This window comes from Epinephelus fuscoguttatus, linkage group LG6 (genome assembly GCF_011397635.1).
Source record: "Epinephelus fuscoguttatus linkage group LG6, E.fuscoguttatus.final_Chr_v1".
NCBI lineage: Eukaryota > Metazoa > Chordata > Actinopteri > Perciformes > Serranidae > Epinephelus > Epinephelus fuscoguttatus.
In genome coordinates this window covers 14937924-14958792 of record NC_064757.1, presented here as the reverse complement: position 1 = coordinate 14958792, position 20869 = coordinate 14937924, and the positions used below count along the sequence as shown (strand labels likewise).

Here is a 20869-nt window from a genome sequence, read left to right as displayed (position 1 = left end):
GTGCCACTTGTCATCAAAATGTAAGGTTTGAAACGGCTTTTTAATTTGTTTTCTTTCTGAGGAAATAGAGGAAATGCACAAGTTAATATGACCTGAACTGCTGAGCCGGTGTACTGTTTTTTGGTCCTCTGTTAAAGCTAAACATTCAGCCAAAAAATGAACTCACAAAGTCACAAACATTTCACATTGATACAGTCACCTCTCTCAACAGTGTGTGTGATGAAACAACTCACATGGATTATTGGTATTGAAAAGTAATGGAAGTGATTAGTAGCAAAGCTTTGTCAAAAATATTACCCTTTGTGCTGTTTGTCCTTTTCTTTCCATCTAATTTTGAGCTGAATTGGTAGGGTTGAGGCAAAGACGGAAAAAAGAGCAAAGATAACCGCAGTTCCATTCTTACACCCCTCATGAGTAAATTGGCTCTTTATCAAATTTAGGCTCCATCTATCAATACAAAGAACGCTATCGAAATTACTTTGTTGGCCACAAATCGTTGGCAATAGATTGAGTCTCTCTTGAAACAAGGCCATCATTTATCTGGTTCACATTTCTTCCTGAGGTGAAAGGGAGCAGGACACAATAAGACTTTTATTTGTTCCCTAGGAGATAGATGTAACCCCCGCGAACCTCTGATTACGAGATTACCACAAGTAAAATAAGAATCTATTAAACATTTAGACCTGTTGGTACCCCTTTGAGATTCTCTCTATTTCTATCAAATAGTGCTGTCAGGGGAGCTGGAGGTGCGGGGAGTCTCCCAATTCGAAGGAGATTTACACAGCTACAAAGTATTCTGGGCTATGCAAAGCTGTGTGGTTTGTCCCGGGAGGGTGATGCATGAAAGAGAAGTTAATTACTGTGAATACAAAGTACTTTTAAGATGTAATAAAACGGGCCACGCGGAGAACTCTTCAGCTCCTGAAAAAGCTGCACACCCTGTGAGGTGAAAGGTGATAGAATAGCAGTGGTGAAGGTGAAGGTGGAGGCAGTGAAATGATAATAGAGTGGCAGGGCATTGTGGTTTGGTCTCCCCTCAGTTCCATACCGAGAGCTGGAATTATCAGACCAGCAGGTCTGGGCCTAATATCCTTTTGTGCTGGCAGCGTATTGCTGAGTGAAGATTGTGGATGGAAATAATCAGCCCTTTTAAAGGTCAGGGGAAGTTAAGCACACCCAAAGTAGACCATGACACATTCTAGCTGATAAGAAATAACTGTCTGCAGAAGGAAGAATAAGGAGAGTTCACCTTGTCCCATTTATGCTATCATGATTGCTCAACTGTCAGTCAAATATAATGGCATATACGCAGCCGATCAAACCACAACTATAGGAAACTCTTTGCTCCGGCTTACATACTTAAAGGCAAAGTGAGCAATGCATTGAAATATTATATGCGGTCACTATTGCTTGATAGCACTTCATGTAACAAAAAATGTCTGTGTAAAGTGCATTGAATTAAACCTGCAGTTAAATTAGTTTTGGCCACTAAGGACCGCAGGAAACACTGATATATTAACTGGTTTGAAGCATAAGATGTATAAATGTGATGGTAGAAGCCACTGTGACATCACCCATTGGTTTGTGGACTCCCATTTAGGCATTTTTCCCATCAGCATTTTGGATTTTTGGAGCCAGAAGTGACCATATTTGGACGAGAGGGTAGAGCTGTCAAGGAGTGAGAGGTGGATCTAAATCATAAACCGTGGTGACGCATTACAGACAGCTTGTCACTCAAAGTGGCCCTTCCCTTAATTATGTATAATTCTAAGACTTAATTGGTGAGTAATAAAAAAAAATCACTCCCTGTACATTTGTCATGTATGGGGAAATTAGTTATGGTAACCAAAACCATATTTTTGTACAAGGCTGTAAACATGTTTAATTCTGCTGTAAAGTCGGGGGTCTATGAGGATTGACTCGCTCCTCGAGTCAGCCTCAAGTGGCCATTAGAGAAACTGCAGTTTGTGGCATTTTCACATTGGCTTAATTTTTCTTTTCTTTTTTTAATAAGATTATATTTTAGGTTTTTGACTTTATTTCACATGACAGTACTTAAGCATGACAGGGAGGACAGAGAGGGGGGGTGGCATGCAGCAAAGGGCCACAGGCTGGAACTGAACCTGCAGCTGCTGCGGCAAGGACCCTGCCCCCACACATGGGACGCCTGCTGTACCCTCTGCACCACTGGATGCTTCATTTTTCAGCCCTGGAGGTTGCTTCCCGGTATGAAGATGATATGACTAACACATCAGCAAACATTTGCCTATTTACACATCAAGCAGATTTACAGCAACATTAGCATTTAGTTAGATTTGTTCCTGGTCACCAGGATTTCAATTCACACTTCTTTAAGCTCTGTTTTTCATTCCCTCTAAGTTCTGAGATGAAAAAGTAACTCTACTGTACATTCATAAGGTAGTTTCTGATGTTACCTTTAACTTACAGTTAGTTTCAAGAGCTTTTCCCCCCCTGAAACACAGACATCTATGAAACTGTGTTGCAAATAACAGAAAATTTTACTTTGGTTTTGGCCCAAACAAGACTTGATGTGTTAATTAGTGAGCTTTAGAGGTGCTGGTAGGTTGATTTAGTGACCGTTAGACTAACTTTGTCCTCCGGTTTCCAGTCTTTGTGCTGAGCTCAGCTAACCAGCTGCTGTTTATAGCCTCATATTTAATGGACCGGTATGAGAGTTATATCAATTTTTTATATATATAAAGATGTAACTATTTGGGGCGTCGGTGGCTTAGTGGATAGAGGAGGTGCCCCATGTACAAGGCTGTTGCCGCAGCAGCACAGGTTCGACTCCAACCCATGGCCCTTTGCTGCATGTCATTCCCTCTCTCCCCCCTTCACGCTTCACTTTCCTATCAATTAAAGACAAAAAATATCTTAAAAAAAGATGTAACTATTCATCAGAAAATGAACATTTGAAACTCAAAAACATTTGAACCAAAAATCAAACTATTCCTTTAATATAAAAATGTTGATTATAGCCATCTCATTCTGTTTACAGAGTTATTAAATTGTTTGTTTGGCAAACATTGCTGTCACCAGAGTTTAGGCAGCGAAATAAGAGACAAATCATTTGGGACTAGTGACTTACAGCACTGTGGGCTATAGGAAGGTCACTCTTTGCCTTCCCTCTGGGCATCAGTCTTGAAAACAGAGTGACGGCTCCAGAGAGGCTGATAAGTAAATACAGTTTTAATGGGCTGTGAATGGCTGGTGGTAATCTGCGCAGGCAGGGAGTGGGCAAGGCACAGAGGGCGACAGGGCATTCTGCAGCGGTTATTATTAATGCTATCATAGATCAGATAGGCCAGGGGAGGGGAATGAAAGGTGGTGATGAATTTGGGCCTCCTGTCTACCAACTGACTGGAGGACAAGCTACTGAGGCTGGTTAAGGTCATGGATGAAGGATACCACCCAAAAGAAGACACAGGGGACGATTCATTATGTATAATATAGAGGATAGGATGGTATATTCCCCTGGGACCTACTGAAGGTCAGGAGGTGACAGTGGGAAAGTTCAAAAACACAGCCTGTAGTGTGTTCTTACACACCCATATGGTATTCTTATTATCTGAATATCCCACAGACATATGATGTATATATAGACATTATATACCAACAATTGTTTGTCGTGTTCTTGAGAGAAAGTCTGTGCTCTTGCAGGAAACTAAACTGCCAACCACTTCAAAGTAAGAAATGATTATCTGTGTCTGAGAGTGGAAAGTGAGTTATGTTGTATGTTCATGTGTCTGACATTTCAGTCTTTGCTCTATGTTCAAGGTATGAAAGCTTCCAGATCTTTTTCAAGTCATCAAAGACCTGAGACCTTTCCTCAGACATCAAAGTCTTACGACCTGTCCTTGGAGAGGTCTGTAGATCTGAAAGTCACGTGTCAAGACACAGTCACGTATACTTTTGCATCCTAAATATCTCTTCAAATAAACTGCTCTACCTGTTTTACAAAACTCCCACATTTCCAATGTGTCTTATCATCTTTGGGAAGGAGAAAGCTGGTGTGTGAGGTTTTTTTTTTTTTTACAGCAGCTAAGGAAATGGGCTTACCATGTGCAGGACTTAGAGGAGTCTGGCTACTTTTTTTAATGACCTGCAGCTACAGACGATGTAACTCAAGCCGCTCAGGCTCTGTCTGGTGCTTTCTCTGATTTCCAGCTGTTGAACGGACCTCAGTGTAGCGTGGGCTTCAAGGGATTTGTCTGAGTGTCAGGCTATAGATGGGCTACTTTTGGACAGCTACCAGCCTTTGTGTGAGTGATGTTCCAGCCCACCATTACAGCGAGGGAAGTGACTGCTCTACACCAACACTTTTGTCCATCCCCCCAGCTCCACATCTAATGCTTTCTGCAGATGTACGAAAGTGGATTTGTTTCCACGATCAAATTGCACACATTTAGGAGGAAGCAAAAGCTCAGCTCCTTGAGGATAAAAACGGGATTTGGAATCAACGAGAAAGGATGCCTTGAAATTAGGACAGAAGCAGTGGCTATGACTATGATTTGACGGCGACTAATCAGAGTAGTATCCACAGATTCTATCTGTTTAAACATAAACGGGTGATTTCCTCTCTGTTTGATAGGTGTTTGTTAGACATGACCTCTGCATACAGGGTGAAAGTATAGGTTCTGATACTTCTTTTCTGCTACAACTTGTTTTGCTGATGTACCTTAGTTTAGCTTGACAGCAGTCACAAACTGACTGAGCTTTAAATAGAGCCTAGAAGCCATATGCATTTCACTGAAATATTGAAAATCGGTGCTTTTGCTGTAAGCAGCATGTGGTGTACTTTTAGTCAAAGGATGCATTTATATGTTCATATCAAGTGCTATTACACTGTACACATACAGTTTCACTTCCAAAATGGTTAGCTTATTATTCGTTGCTTTGTTGTGTGATTCATGTTTGATTAATAAACATTGCCTGCTTTTGTAAAATCATGCATCTCAAAACAGCATGAGCATCTTTCTCCCAATCAAAGTACAAACCAAACCAATGTTAGGTCCTCGAGTGATCACAGCATGGCAGACAAGCAGAGCAATGAAACAAACACTCATGAAAAGAATTATTAGACTGGTGGGTGACTCATCTGATATTTCTGTATTTAGAGACCATGGATCTTTCTTTATCTTTTCCTTCACAACACCATCTGGCCTGCACGAAAAAAAAAAAAGAAAAAAAAATCTGGCACACAGTTTAATCAATTAACAGATTACAGCAATGAACCACATTTTGTTTCATTTCTGGGCTGAAATGGTTTCAATTTTGAGGAATTCATCAGCAGCAACAATTACGTTACAAACTCACAACAAATTCATTTAAATTAAGAAACTGCAAACATGAACATGATCACTGTGTAGAGTCATGTTTGCAGTTGCAGCCTCAGATGTAATAGCCATGGAGCAGAAATTATAATCATCAGGTAGGCTGCTAGAACATATAAGGAGGCTGCAATACATGTAATCAAGATGCATGCTGGGATAGGACAGATCTTCCTGTAAGTGACACAGGCGGCCACCTGGAGCACCAACCTTAGACGAGGTGCCAAAATCCGCCTCCCGCCCCCAAAACACACACATAAACATACAATTTAAAAAACTTAACATAAGGGGAAAAAGATTCAAAGATATCTGATGCCAACAGTCAGTCTGTAGTGGTAGCACTGATGCACTTCACCTTCATGTGTTCATCAGTGAGTGATCATCATAGACGGATCATGCTAAAGCACTGGTGGGTAGGGTGGAGCGGAGTGTTTGTGAAGAGTATTAATCCGCATTTCCACTGAACACTTTCGATATAGTCCCCTTAGAACCAGGACGTAACTCTTACCGACACGTTAACCCCACATCTGTTTTTCCATGTAAGTAGTCTGACATCCTATCTAACGTGACACAGGAAACAAGAGTGAGAGTCAGAGAAAATAAAAAAAGGTAGAAAAATAAATAAGACCTGGATGGAAAAAAGGAAAACAGACAGAGACAAATTTTGTAAATTTGCACATTATTCAGTAATTATTTACTATTATTGGTTGTTGGCAAAGTTATGTATTAGTGTTAGTGTTTCTCATTTGCTCTTGTTCTTATTTGCAATAAATAGCTACAAGATTATATATGTGGTTTTTTTTGGGTGGAGGGGCACCAGAGAAGGCTTGCCTAGGGCACTGAATGTGCTCGGTCCGGCACTGGACAGACCGCATGTCTCTCATGGGTCTGAATAGGAATAAGTATGGGACATAAAATGAATGAATGAATGAATGAATGGTGGCCAAACGTGACAAAGACACTAGGAACTCATTACAGATCTCACTGTAGCAACAGACTGCCTCTCTCTCAGGACAACATGGCGGAAGCAAGACGTCACCACTAACATGCTTTAATCACACTGGGCATTTTGTCCCTGTCGGTCACTTTAATTGCCGGTTTCTAATTGGATCTTTATGGTGCCCACAGTGTTAAGTGTCTGTTGCCTTGTGTCCTCCACCTTCACACCTGAGCAGCTCTGTTCAGTTCACTTCCCATGCCACACGGGGTCACTAGTGCCTGCCGAGTGGCGCAATCATGCAACCAATCGGACATTTATGATAACAACTTTTAAAGTCATTCCTTTTGACCACAGAGGGCAACGGTGACGGTGGGAAAGTGTAAGGCATTCAGGAAGGAGTGGTTATGACTTTGGTTAAACGCGTCCCATTTGAGGATGAACGGTACTGAGTGGAGATGCCTTTGGGTTGAATGTGAATCGGTCAAAAGTGTTTGATATAAATATTTATGTGTATTCTTAGCACTACCTGTGAAGAACGGTGTGTTGCTGGAGCGCCACACGCCTCCCGATGTGTGCCAGTGCCAGTTATTGTCACAGCTATAGGCTTTTTTCTCCTCTGCTCCTCTCGACGCGCATTGGACGGCTGTCAGTGCATACAGGCTCCACTGAAACTGTAGCCTACTGCCCGTCTACATAAACATCGAAAGATGAAGGCTTGAAACCGGACTTTCGCACAAAATTTGAGCCACTTGGTGCCAAAGTGTAATTGCAAGTGGCAGCTTGAGTATTTGGCTCCGGGATCAGAGCTCTGCGCGCTCTGCCGTGGCTGCTGCTGCTGCTGGAGTTGCGCTCAGGACTGCCTGGGTGTGGATGGAAGCTAATCTGCGTTGCAGTGTGAACTTATTTACTTTTATATATAAGGCTATTTCATACACGATGCCGGCTGGGAGCTGCTTCTGCTCGTCCCCAAGTGTCGGACTTTACGCACTGCATGGTAGCCAACTTCTGGTGCCTGGTAATGCGGAGGATACAGAGCAGAGAAACTGACCAACTGAGGACGAGGGATTGACAACGTTTGCTGATTTTGGAGGAAACTGTTTCGGAGCTCATTGAGAGTCACTGTGATGATGAATCACAACAGACGTCTCACCCCGGGTTTACGCATTTTATCAGGCGTCTAAGCGTCTTTCTCTCCCCAAAATGCTTCAAGGAGTGATGCAAAGCTGCGCGCAAGTTCCCTCTCTTCAGTTCTTGAATTTTGCAGACAAAAACAAGTAGACAAGACACGAGTGAAAGGGCTTTCAGAATTGTTTTGCGCGCGCACTATGATTTTTTAGCGTTTGCAAATGACTGGACGAGGCATGACATTTTTACCAGAGAATATGCTTTTTCATTTTTTAATAACGATGCATTTTTTCCATTGAATTAAGCCAGTTCGGCTTCCATACAATTTTGTGGGGGATTCTTGTTTGCCTAACGGCTCAAAGAAACATGTTGCATATCCTTGCGCTTCAGTCAGCGGTGTTACTTTTTGGAGGTAAGCACAATGTCAGCCTATTTACCTAGCCCTCTGTTTCAACTGAATAAATGTGTGTTACTTACAAAGAATATGTAGCCAGACATAAAGAAGTTCAACAGAAACTGTAGCGAAAATACAGGACGAGTTCAAACCAGGTTTAAGGGACAAATCCTCCCTGAGACACAGGGGGACGCAGGGCAGTAACATCATGTGAGTCACTGCTGTGTGAGGGGTCTGAATATCTGAGTACATGTGCCACACTGTGTAATTTTGCATGGCATCTAATTAAGTTATACTCTGTGACAACAATTAGAGTTCATAACTGTTCAGATATACATTATGTATGATGAAGAACCCCACTGCACCTGTGCAACATATCTAGAGCAGCTCTGGCCTTAAATAACATTTATCTCATGAATATTTCAATATGACAGGGATTCTCTTGTGCGGCTGAAGCATTGTGGCTTTATTACCTCTTGGCTTGTCAGGTTATTACATCAAAATTCATCTCAGAGGCCATCATTATTTCATGGGAAAAGTTACAGAGACCTGCAGTAGTGAGAGATCTTCATGGCTCACATCACAATATGACACAATTTGTGACAATGTTGTGGACGGATATTAGTATTATTTTTTTGCATAACTTTCTCTATCTATCTGACTTTTTGCTTAAGCGATGATAATGTAAATTTGCACATGACTTTGCATCAGTGGTTTAGTGTCACAAGGAAGAGAGCAGCTTTTACCTTGGCTGCCTTGCAGCCAGAATGTTCAGATCTGGGGGCAGCTGGTGGTCCGGCTAATGGATCCCTTCTGTCCTGTGGGGAAAGGGTTTAACCTAAAATGTTATTTGGAAAATTTATTCTGTACACCATCCTGAATATTCTCTCTGGATAATACCTGTCCATCTTTCTTATTAAACAGATAGAACTTTACACACTATGTCTTTGAGTTTACAAAAAGATCTGTTAAGCATTGCAGCTGCAAATATTCAATTTAATATCAACTGCACCCGAAACATCTTTCTTATTCAGTGGCTGTGTTTGCCTTTTTTTTGCCCTGAGGCCAAGAATCATCATGTGATTGTATTCATAAAACCCACAGCCACTCATATGTCAGTTATGATCAAAATAAAAGGAACGCCTATGCTCATTTTCCTACAGAAACCAGAGGTCATGCATTTCCAGAGAGTCTGTGCTAAACACTCTCAAACTGCATCTGACACATCTATTGTGCACATACACCTTGATTGTGCCTCTTCCTCGCAGCTCAGAGGATGACTCTGATTTGACAGCGCCTCTGTTATGAGTGCTGACTCACTGGCTTGAAGTGTACGGTAATGATGTTTGCCATATGCCAAGGCCTTCTCAGTATCCATACACAGTATGATCCTAATTGAGCATTGTGTGTCATAAAGCTGCAGGACACAGCTTCTCACTGTGAATAGTGATGAAAATTGATAACACACTCCAGGAAATGAGAGGATCAAATCCGTGCTCAAAAAATGCCTGCACAGCACAATGAAGCCATAATTAGGAAGAGGAACCTTCTGGTATTCTGGTGCGACTGTGACGATATCCTTTGTTTGGGAAGGCAGAATTTTTATCAGGGAAGGAGGACCTAAAATACTGCCTGAAAATCTGCTGAATAAAATGCCATTGTGATAAAGAGAAGATAAAGAATAAAGGTCTTTCTCTGTTTTCAGAGAGCTGGCCTTATTTCTCATATTTTATAAAGTCTGTCCTCTCTATTAATTGAAGCCGCAAGGTGTGTTCCAGTGAGACACCTCGCTGGGATTCCTGAGTGGAATATCCAATCTTCCCTCCCTTCGTCTTATCCTTGAGCTTAACAAGATCCAAAAGGGGATCAAGCAAGGATAGCCTTCAGTCTACATCTTTAAGTACTAAGCACACAGCCCATGCCGTCTTATGTCCCCACAGTGTGTCTGTCCTCATGCTTCTATATCCCCATCAAGGGATTGGGCTTGTCCTGTAGGGTTTTTTTTTTAGGAACACCAACATTTTATCAACCCGGCAGAGATTCTTAGGCTCTTTCTCAGCGGAGAGTTTTTATCTGTAATTGTCCTCAGAAAGATCCACTGCTGTGGTCCTGTGCCCCAGCGCTGTGGCACACATCCAGATCCTCTTCTCTTTGCCCCTGGCAGTCCTTTAAGCCTTGCAACTCATGTCCTTGAGCGAGCAAGCACCAAGAAATGAGAGAGAGAGAGGTGACATGCTGCATGCACAGAAAAAGGGTTTGTTTTAAAAACTCGCCGGAGAAGAGAAGTATGACTCAAATCAATGGGCCGAAAGTTGTTTGTGTGTGAGATAAAGTGTGAGTTCAGTCTGAAATCTCAGCGGTGCAAAAACATGTTAACTTCCAGCTGAGGGAGTGCACAATGCTGATAGACTGTCTTCATGCTTTGAAAATGGTTGTAGATTGTTTTTCCTGTCATATGCGTCTCTTTGGTTTAGGTTGAATTGGATGGTTTTTGTTGAATTTGAAATGATCGCCTGTCAACCACAAGGCCTGATTTCATCAATTTTCATTTTGACTGTGCTCCTCATCATAATGCACTGGAAGGATACGTTGAGAATCTCATTGAGAACTACTAATCCTAAATCCTGTTTCAAACCTTTAACAGCTCATCAATTATACTTGTATAAGAAGCATATGGTCATTAAGATTTAAATGAGTCTCTGTCCTAAGTAAGCTTCCACTGGATGAAGACATGTAGTGTCATTTTGCTGGTTTGCTGGCGTTAGCTCAGTTATGGTGTTTATTCACGGATCAAAGAACAAGAGCAGAACAGAAGAAAACCCTGGCTTGGTGGTATTCTTATCAAGGCTACGCTTTGAGAACACTGTGGTGCACTTTTTAGATTTCTGAGGGAGGACACTGATAAAAAGAGGCAGATTTTTCCCCTTCTCTCAAATCCAATTTTGGCGTGGCTCGGGTGTTTTCGCAGTTCTCTTCATGGAGAGAGAAAGGAAAAGAAAATCACAGTAGCAGCACGACGTAAGCTGGGTTTGGACTTCTTTGCTGTGTAATTGCCAACCATCACAAATGTTTTATACACTTGGTTTGTGTGTCAAACTGTGCACCTTTGTTTGTTTAATGACCGTTTTATGAAACACACTGAGTAGGTGGACTCTCATTTAAATCTCTTGTACGGCTCTTTCATGCTCATTATACTTAAAGTGTGTGTGGGAGGCATATATTGTAGCTTTCCAATCACTGAGTCAAAAAAGGGTTTTTGCCCCCATAAATTCACATATCATCAGTGTAATGTCCTATAATATTCCCAGAAAGCACATCTGCCCTGTGATAATTGGCTCTCTATAACTGCCATGATCTCACATTCAATTTAATCAAATTTCACGATTAGGGAAGGTGAATGGAGGAAATCTGCGTAAAAGCTTTAAAGGGAGGGGTTGTGAATGTGTGTGTGTGTGTGCCCGAAGAGGGGGGGTCATTGTAATAATTGACAAACATGCTGATGCAGTGTTTGTGGCTTTTCTCATCAGTGGATAGTTGTGTCTGAATAGAGGACTTCCCCCTCATAAATCTGTTGGGGGAGTTCACAGCCAGACTGTGTGCTCCAGTCGCGCTGCGTCGACTAGGTGTGGTGCAACAGAGGGAAAACACCAGAGACCAGCAGCGCGTGCCAGACTGCACGCTGTCTCAAACTCATGCTTGAATGTGAATTTACAGTTTATCATGAACTCGGGCTGCATTGGCAATTTTAATTTAGAGTTACTAGGTATCAGATTTAGGACTCATAATGGAGAAAATCTGCGTGGCAGAAGAAAGTTAAAACAAGGCTAAGAGTCTGAAGCTGTGCGAGCAATTCTCTATGGTGGCATGCTGATGCTAAAAAGTCCAGGGTGTAGGATTTTGGGTGATATATTGGCAGAAACAAAATCTAATGTAATAAATATATGTTCTTTAGCGTATAATCACCAAAAAAATAAGAATTGCTGTGTTTGTTACCTTATAATCATCCGTTTATATCAACACAAGGAGCGGGTCATTGTCCATGGAGTCCGTCATGTTGCACCGCCATGTTTCTACAGTAGTTCAGAACGTACAACCCATACACTGGCTCTAGATAGGGTCATTTGAGTCTGCGTGTTTTTGCGTTTGCCATTGTAGTTAGCAGCCCATCAGCAATGAGCCAAACAGTGTCAGAAAAACACAGATTTTAAATGTGAAACGGCTTTATTCAGTGTTTTTACTGGTTTAAATCACCAGTCTGTTTGTTCTGGACAAGAATAAACCTCTACGGATAATTTGACTCCTGGTAAAAACTTCCTGAATGTCTGGATCGCAAGTTATAAGAGAAAAAAGGTGAGCACCGAGACCAAAAGGTGAGCACTCATTGGCAGGTTCTGGGCTAGCAGCCCGTCTGCAATGAACCAAACAGCTTTAGAGAAACACTGACTTGTAACATGAAACTGCTTTATTAAGTGTTTTCCCTGGTTTTAATGCCACATACCACTAAATCCCACACACTGGTACTCTAACAGGTGATGTTTGCCGCATTCATCATCTAAGCTCAGCATGTGTTAGTTGTGTCTAATTAGCACCAAACACAAAGTACAACTGAAGCTGATGGGAATGTCATTAGTTTTGCAGACACTGGGTCATGAACCAAAGTATTGGTCAAATTAAACTTTTGACCTGATGGTGGTGCTATTTAAAAAGTCATGGGACCGCCAATATTTAAACAATTAATTGTCTGGGCACCACAACATGTACCAAATTGAATGTCAATCCATGCAGTAGTTGTTAAGACATTTCACTCAAAACGGCAAATTTCAGCCTCATTGTTGGACTAGAGGAAAGATCAGGATCACCAAAGACGGTGGGAATAATCCTCTGGGGACTGTGAATGTCTGTATAACATTTTGTGCAAATCTATCAATTTGTGTTGACATATTTTACTGGATTAGTGGAAACTGATGTACTTGTGGCGCAATATAAAGATATAGAGGATCATAAAAGCGTCAGGGTTCAGCCACTGGGAGCCATGAATGCCTGGACCAAAGCACCATTGCTATCCATATAAGTCCTACTGCTTGCATGGCTAAAATTCTTACTGAAAAGTTACTAAACAGATCACGTGAAAGAAATAGTTTTAACAGAATTAAGAGACTCTTCTTTTACTTTGAATACTGATTAAAAGAAATAATACTCTGTTAAAAAATTGTGATTCTGTTCCTGTACTCAACAGCTTTGATTAAAGACACTGGAATGCAGTTTGTTAATTATGGTTTAAGCTCATAAAGGGGACCTATTATGCTCAGTTTCAGGTTCATACTTGTATTTTGGTTTTCTATTAAAATATATGTACCAGCTTTAACATTGAAAAAAACACCTTATTTTCCTCACACTGTCTGTGCTGGAACACCTGAGGTGAATGCCCTCTGCCTGAAAGGCTCTGTTTTAGTGCCTGTCTCTTCAAGGCTGCGGCCTGAAAAAGCCTAGTCCGCTTTGACTGGTCAGCATATGCGGGTCTTCTGGATTGACCATGCTGTGTACGTCTCTGCATCATCATTGCAGCTGGTGAATGATTGGAACGGAGTATAGCAGCACTTCCTACTGTGAAAAAACACCAATAAAAGTTTGTAGACCAAGATGTGGACATATTCCAGCAAGAATATGCTCAGATGGCCTTAATACAAACTCTGCTACATGATAACAATAAAGAACTAGTTTTCCCATACACACTTACACACTGTTGAGATGTCTCAACAGTGTCAAGATATGATGCTTTATTGTCTGCAGAAAATGTTCCTTAAAACGACTCCATGCATTTACTGTTTATATATTGTCGCCTGACCTCTTTCTTTACTGTAAATGTTTGTGCTGCTATTTTTAACAGCTGAGCATTTTCTTTCTGCACGAAAGAGGACAGAGAAAATATATTTGCACTGTTTATTGTAATGTGGATGCTATTAAATCACGGGATATTCAAAAGACCAAAACAAAACACCAGAGTGAGAGCTGATTATGTTTTTATTACTTCAATACATTAATAAAGCGCCATTAGCCTGGGAGCTTTCTCCAGAAACAAAAAACTTCTAGGACAGCATCCCACGGTATAAGATATTAATGTAATATATCCTGCGTTGAGGCTCAAACAATAGGAATACACATAATTACTTTTACAGTGTAGGTTTGGGTTGTCTTTGCAAGCACAGATATGAATAGAAGAAAAAAAATAATATCAACATTTGTGCTAATTTAAAAAATCATCATAGTAAAATCACACAGTCTGTGGAGAATTATTTGTATCACAGGTATGTTTTCTGTTTTTCCAGACAGTCATAGCACAGCTTTTTATGTGCTGTTCCTTAGCTGTCTCTTGCTTCCTTCCTGTCAGTGGAGATGCATCCATAACTCCAATTGGTTATGCATTTTTGATTTGAGTAATCACAGGCAGGTGGCTGGACAAAAGGCTGTCACTACATCCGAGTGAGTGGAGCACTTGGTTGTGTGTGGAGCTGTCACTGTCTATCAGAGGCATCAGAGCTTAATGCATTAGAGGCAATGATCTGACAGGTACATATTGTCAAGGCCCATTGACTTCTTTGTGGTGTGGCTGATTGATTGTCGAGATTATGTTAAAATGGGAGTCGTGTGCCTCTTTGTGATTCAGAGTGGTGTGCTCATGCAGTAGAATGCCGAACAGCAGCCTTAAAACTACCATTGAATTTTAATTTTTAAATATATTAGTTTTATCCCTTGAGCAGTCCGTTCTGTTTGTGAATAATCACTATTGTCTGCTGCAGCTGGAACACGACCGGGGAGTTTGTTGTGCCCTCTCATCTGTGACAGCAAACCAATGTACAGCCGCATGAGGAATGACTTATGGTAGATGGAAAGGTGCCTCTGACACAGCACATTTTATAATTTGAAACAAAGAGCATTAATCTAATGTAAAAGTCTTTTGGGTGTAAAGAGAAATCACTGTATGTAATCAACATATTTATTATCAGTAAAGCAGCTCTAGGCTTTACATCAGCATGACATTCACAGATTACAATTTCAGCTCCGTGGTGGCTCACTTTGACTGAGGACTGTTTCTGTTCAAGATAATATTGTCATTATAATCTGAATCATCAGACACATAGTTGTGCTTATCTCTTGTTTTTACTATTAACAGCATTGGCTTACAGTTGCTTTATTAGTATTCATTAATTCTTCTGTTATAATACTGCACTACAGAATATGAGACAGCTGCCATCCAAGCAAATCACTTCAGATAGACTCAAGTAAAACTTGTATTAATGTTAAAAGGTAATTTCATCCATCAGCATCACATATAGCCTTCATTACGTACTGTATTTTTTTAAATGTTACATGACGAGATAACTTAAGAGTTCTTTGTGATTAGTTTACATGGCCTGCTGCAATGCAGTAATCTTCAGTAGAACCAAAGTGATAAATCGTCTGGTCCGACATACTGGTCAATATGAGCTTATTGCAATGTAGGCCAAAAAATAATAAAGTAAAAATAAAAATACGAATGTCACAATTACGTACTTTGTCCATCAAAGAGCACGGATATATTTTCAGCTATAAAATGTCCAACAGTATTTATCTGGGTCATTATTTTTTTGAATCTGCATGGATTGTTTTTTTTTAGTCACTAGAGGGCAGCATAGCAAGCTGTAAATACAACACTGACATATTATCAGCCTATAGAGTTAAAGTAATACACCCACAAATTGACCCGTTTTATCAGTTAGTCATCTTGAGCTCGCATGCCTCAGTGGAAAACGGCAAACATATTGATTTATTAAATGATTTGGGACCACGTTTAACAACAGTAAAACTATATCTCACACAACTCGTGCTGTATAAACAGCTACAGTTTACAGTTTCTCTAAGAAAGTGAGAGAAAAAAAAGAGAACAGTTTAGTTTATATAGTAAAGTTTTAGCAGCTGAAACTTGGTCCTTCATCACGCAGTAAATCAATAATACTCTTTCTTCATGAATTCAAAGTAACACGACATGATTTTCATTTTGTGGGTTCAGTCCTACTTTAATATGGCAAACTTGTTAGCAAACAGTTGCCTCCTATCCAGCAGACACGGAGAAACATTAGCATTTATTTGAATTCGTATATCAGGCCACCAGCAAATTCTCCTTTTAGCTGTGTTGGTCTCCACAAACTCCTGCAGGAAATAGCTGCCTTTGTTGCTGCTAAATGCTCTACAATGTCCATTAGCCAGTTGCCAACTTTGTCTGTCTGTTGTTTTGTGCTGAGCAGGTTGTGAGCAGAGGGTTTGTTAGAAGTTTTTCTGGAAAACAGCTGGACGTGACCTCAAACAGGGTTGGTGAGAGCTGTGAGAGTGAATCAAAAGTTGTGGGCTGTAAAACCAAAATGAGCTTAAGATGCTAAAATGCTCTGAGGGGAGCAGAGTCAAATTGGTTTGTCACCATGAGTGACCGCTTACACATTACCCATAATCACCATTCATTGTGCAAGGTATACAATGCAGGATTTTCCTTAAAAACAACGTACAGACTTGGAAAAGTAATCCCTCTCAATCATTACTTATGACCCACTAGAAGGGAGTGGCAGTGTATTTTCTGCAGAGACTCTGCCTTCTGCCTGTATACTCTTATTGTCTTCTTATTTTCTGTGCTCGGGACATTTGTGGATGTGTACCCCTGCAGTGCTCAGGGGAGGTGGGGATTTTTAAAAAGGTAGCGACCAGATGCCAAACTGTAAGCAGCAGGCATCTACGCACTGAAATCCCCCACAAATATAGCGAGGCGAAACATCAAACGAGAGTGAATTTGAGTTTGGCTTTTATTTTCACTTTTGTTGGAATACAGTAACTACCAATCCTCTATAGTATACCTTTGATATAGAAATATTGTGTTAATGTAAAAAGGAAATCAGTATTGACCTGTCCAGTGCAAGTGTTTCATTTGGATATATGTAGGCTGCATCTGTCAATATACATTCAAATAAGACCAAGTGGGGTGAAAGAAAGTTAAAATCACTTTCAAATGTGTGGGGCTGATTATGGGCTGTTGTTCTCTCTGATGTTTCTTTGCTGCTTTGATTTTTAAAGCCAATACTGGACAGAAATACTTCTACAGAGCAATCATTTGTTCATTCACTACAACTCAGTTAAATGTAAATGGCCTGAAGTACACTCTGACCATTGGCTAGATGGTACTTGGTGTAATTGGAATGCCAGTGTATGTGTGCGTCCACAATCAGTCTTGACACAATCACCGCTGCCTAATCAGTGTGAAAGTAATGGCCACCTCAGAGTACAATCAGTGTACAAGTTAGTCTGGCAGGAGTGGCTCTAACTTAATGAACTCCCTCAATTGAACTCCCTGAGTCAGCGTGACTGTGTTCATAGACAAGGAGCACAAAAGTCCTCTTATGCACTTTAACTTTCTGGATCTAAAAAGTATTGTCTTTATATTTATTTGTCCTGATCTTTAGCCACATACTGTATGTAGCAATGATTTGATGCCGTCATCTTGCTCTGGCTGTGCAGCAGCCTGCAGTCATTGATTTTTGGCAGCCTGGAATGTTCATGCTTCTTTGTTTCTCTCATGCTAGGGGACAGTGAGCCGATCACGAGGGAGGATTAGATTTGTCCAGTCACAACATAGACAGCATGGCAATAGTGACTCATTGGCCCTGTGGTGCTCAGTGGTGTCGCCCAAGCCAGGAGGGGCAGCGCTGGCAGTTAGCACATCCTGCCACCGCTCGTTCTGAATCGCTATCTGCTCCTGCAGATTTTCCTCTTAACCCCAAGGCCCTTGATTTCACACACATTGGAGGAAGCCATACCGAGCCGAGACAGAATGACCCCAATAATAATGAAGGGTTAGCCTAAAAATATTACAGTTTAATTCAAATATGGAAATGAAATTGTATAAGGATGTTAATGCAACACTGAATGCTGTCTTTCCCACCTGCACAGAATTAGAATTTGGATTAGTATATTAATATCATAATCACGTTTGGCAGCCATACTACAGTAGTATCATGGCTTTCGGGATGACAGTGTCATTTTGTCCACCACTTTGGCCCAGACTGATATCCCATCAAATACTGTACAGGATTTCATGGTTCCCAGAGGATGAATCCCAATGACTGATGTGATCTCTCTGAGTAAAATGTCTCAGCAACTATTGGATCAATTGCCTTGAAATTTGGAACAGAAATTAATTTTCACCTTGATTGCACTCATTTTTCAGGAGCACCATCATCAGGTGAAGATTTTAATTTGTCTAGTACTTCGGTTCATAAGTACAGGACCTATAATCTAATCACATTCCCATCAGCCTTTACTGAGCTTTGCGTTAAGTGCTAATTAGCAAATGGTATTATGTTAACATGCAAAACTAATTTATTCCTGGCCCTGACACACCAAACCAGTAGACAGCAGTAATCTTTATTTCTCATTCAAAAAGGGAAATCGTAAGACAGACAGGACAGATTCAAGATGCTAGTTAGCCAGTTAGCACATTTACATTCTCGGAACCCATCACCTGTATTCGGTGTCTGACTTCCGGCAGACGGTGATACAGCCTCTGGGGGCAGACCCCTGACTTTTTGGCATTCCGGTTTGATTTGGGCAGAGGAGGCGAATTTCCATTTCCGACTTCTGTTTATATATAAGTAAATATGCTAAAGCATTGTGATGGATTCAGAGTTTGCAGTGACGCCAATTATGTTCCGTCTCATTAGTTCACCGCACGGACCATTTAAACTGGCAACAACTGCAGCCGGCTCAAGTGTGATTGGTCAATATCACGCGGACTACAAACAGCCTAGCACCGGAAACCAGGGCTCTTCTGCTCTTCTTCCGGAGGCAAGATCTCCGGGGTTTGCTTACAGACTCTACATTCACTGAATGTAGAGTCTGTATATAAAGACTAGCACATTTACAACACAACTTGATGTTGCCACAAACAACTATGAACCGTTTCTGCTCAAGTGCTCAATGGCTCAACTCAGCTGTTTCTCCTCTCCTGCACTGAGCTGCCAATCAGAGACATTTCTCTTACCGATGGGCTCCGTCCTCTCAACATGCTGAATCATCCGAAAAATGAAATGTATGAAAAAGAAAAAAAATACCTGACAAGGGCCGACTAGTGCCAACAGTGCAGGACACACCAAAAAACGAGGGTGGCAGATGCTCACCAACAGCCCGACATTGACCAATGGCCGAGTGTCGGCTCAGTGTGTCAGGGCCTTTAACATCAGCATGTTGGCATTATCATTGTGCGTATGTGAGCATATAGCGCTTAACTTAAAACACAGCTGTGCAACAGTACAGCCTCCGGAGCCGCTAACGTGGCTTTAGACCCGTCGTCTTGTTGTTTAGCAAGATGTCATAAAGTGTCATAAAAATACATTACAATACAAGACAAAATGAAAAAAATAATGAAAGAGAACTCAGGGTTCTGTGTTAAAAGTTCGGAAAGACAGGCTGGAGGCAGATCATTGACAGTGTTGAAAGTGCTGAGTAAAACCTTAGAATTGACTCTGACCTTTATTGGCAGGCGGTGGAGGGAGGCTACTATGGTGATGTCTTTGCATCCATTAAAAGCCCCGCAGCATTTTTTTCTACAGCAGTATAGAAAAGAGTTGTATGGATCTGAATAATAATACCAGCAATTTGTCAGCATAGAAGTCATATGGCAGTTTGTATCCTTTAATGCCAGCCTTACACCAAACGACTTTTCAAGTGATTTCACTGTTGCAGGCGTATTTCCAGTGTTGAAATACAGTCTTGAGTTTTATTAAAGGTTTTAGACAATAAACATGGAGGAGACAAATCTCGGTTCTCTTGCACCGTAGAAAAGGTGGAGGTTGTGAAGTAAACAATTTCCTGTGTCGTTTTTTTTTTGGGCGTGAATCTGATCCACCAACCAGCACCTATTTTAGTGAGAAATCATTATTTTTGAAACATTCTCCTCACTTTCCCTGTGGTCTTTTCCCACTAAAATAGAGCAAAATAAAATAGAGGATGTCATATTTCTTGAAGGGAGTTTGGCGTAAAAGAGAGGGTGAGAGGGTATCAGACTTGAGTCTTTTAAAAGTCTTCTAGTATATGGTACACATAAGAACAATGTGGCCAGAACAATATCAAAATTTGATTTGAATCTCGTTTTGGCTCTGAAATCGATTTGGCAGAGTGGTACGCAGAAGTATGATGGAGGCCTTAATATGATTCGCTCAGAGGACAGCCTAACGATTCCCCTGCATAAGCCAGAGATAAGTGCAAACAAGCAGTTGGCAAGTGCATCCTTGCCCTGCTGGGTTGCATTTGATTACTATTGCTGTCTTGTTTCATGCTGTTTTTGTGTAGTCTTGGAGAACCTTGAAGATTGTTGTGTGAAGGCCCTGTAATTAGATGTTCTGGGACTAAGGCAAATACTGAAATTCAGAGTGATGTAATCTGTGCTCCATCCTTAATTGCACATGCCATGTGTAGGATGGGTAATTTAGCCCACAAGAGTGTAGAAACCGCAAGCTTTTTGCCAGTTGATGCTTCCCACAATCATACGGCATTTCTCTGTCGGGTTGTATTTATTATAGCCTGTCTGGAACTAACACAAGCGTATATTGCTTTGACTTCTTTGTGCATTTTATCACACAAACACTGCTATCCTGCATTCTTGAAGCAAGCATGACCGCTCCAGCAATATCCATGCCAAAGGACAGGGAAAAGCAGTGAGAAAAAGGGCAGCATGATAAGGAGAAAGGACCTATAAAACAACTAAGCATGTCAGGTGTTGTACTTATCTGCTCTTTTCAGAGATGGAAGCCAGAGTGGTTCATCCAAGGAAATATTCAGGATCTGACCCGCATGTCGACAAGGCAACTTTTGTCTGAATGAGAAATGTGTCTAGAAATATATTGTGAGCTGACCAGCAGATATAGGTGGGTTGATCTCTGAGACGGCAGCCTCCTGTGAATGAAGACAGATGAGAATTGAAGAATCACTCTCTGACTGTTCTTGCGATACGGCAAAGTAAACACGAGCTCGCCTCTGAGACAG

At 41.1% G+C, this 20869-nt stretch overlaps 1 protein-coding gene across 3 annotated transcripts in view; it reads left to right on the top strand.

Moving 5' to 3' along the window:
• The first annotated feature begins 6747 nt into the window (after positions 1–6747).
• Positions 6748–20869, top strand: part of si:dkeyp-14d3.1 (transmembrane protein 132C) — a 191350-nt gene continuing 177228 nt past the window's right edge. Inside the window, exon 1 of one of the 3 annotated variants that reach the window (XM_049579349.1) lies at positions 6748–7828. In XM_049579349.1, the coding sequence (XP_049435306.1) occupies positions 7783–7828 (46 nt within the window). In that variant the 5' untranslated portion in view covers positions 6748–7782. The remainder of the gene's footprint in view (positions 7829–20869) is intronic. The other 2 variants (XM_049579348.1, XM_049579350.1) reach the window with 2 other exon arrangements.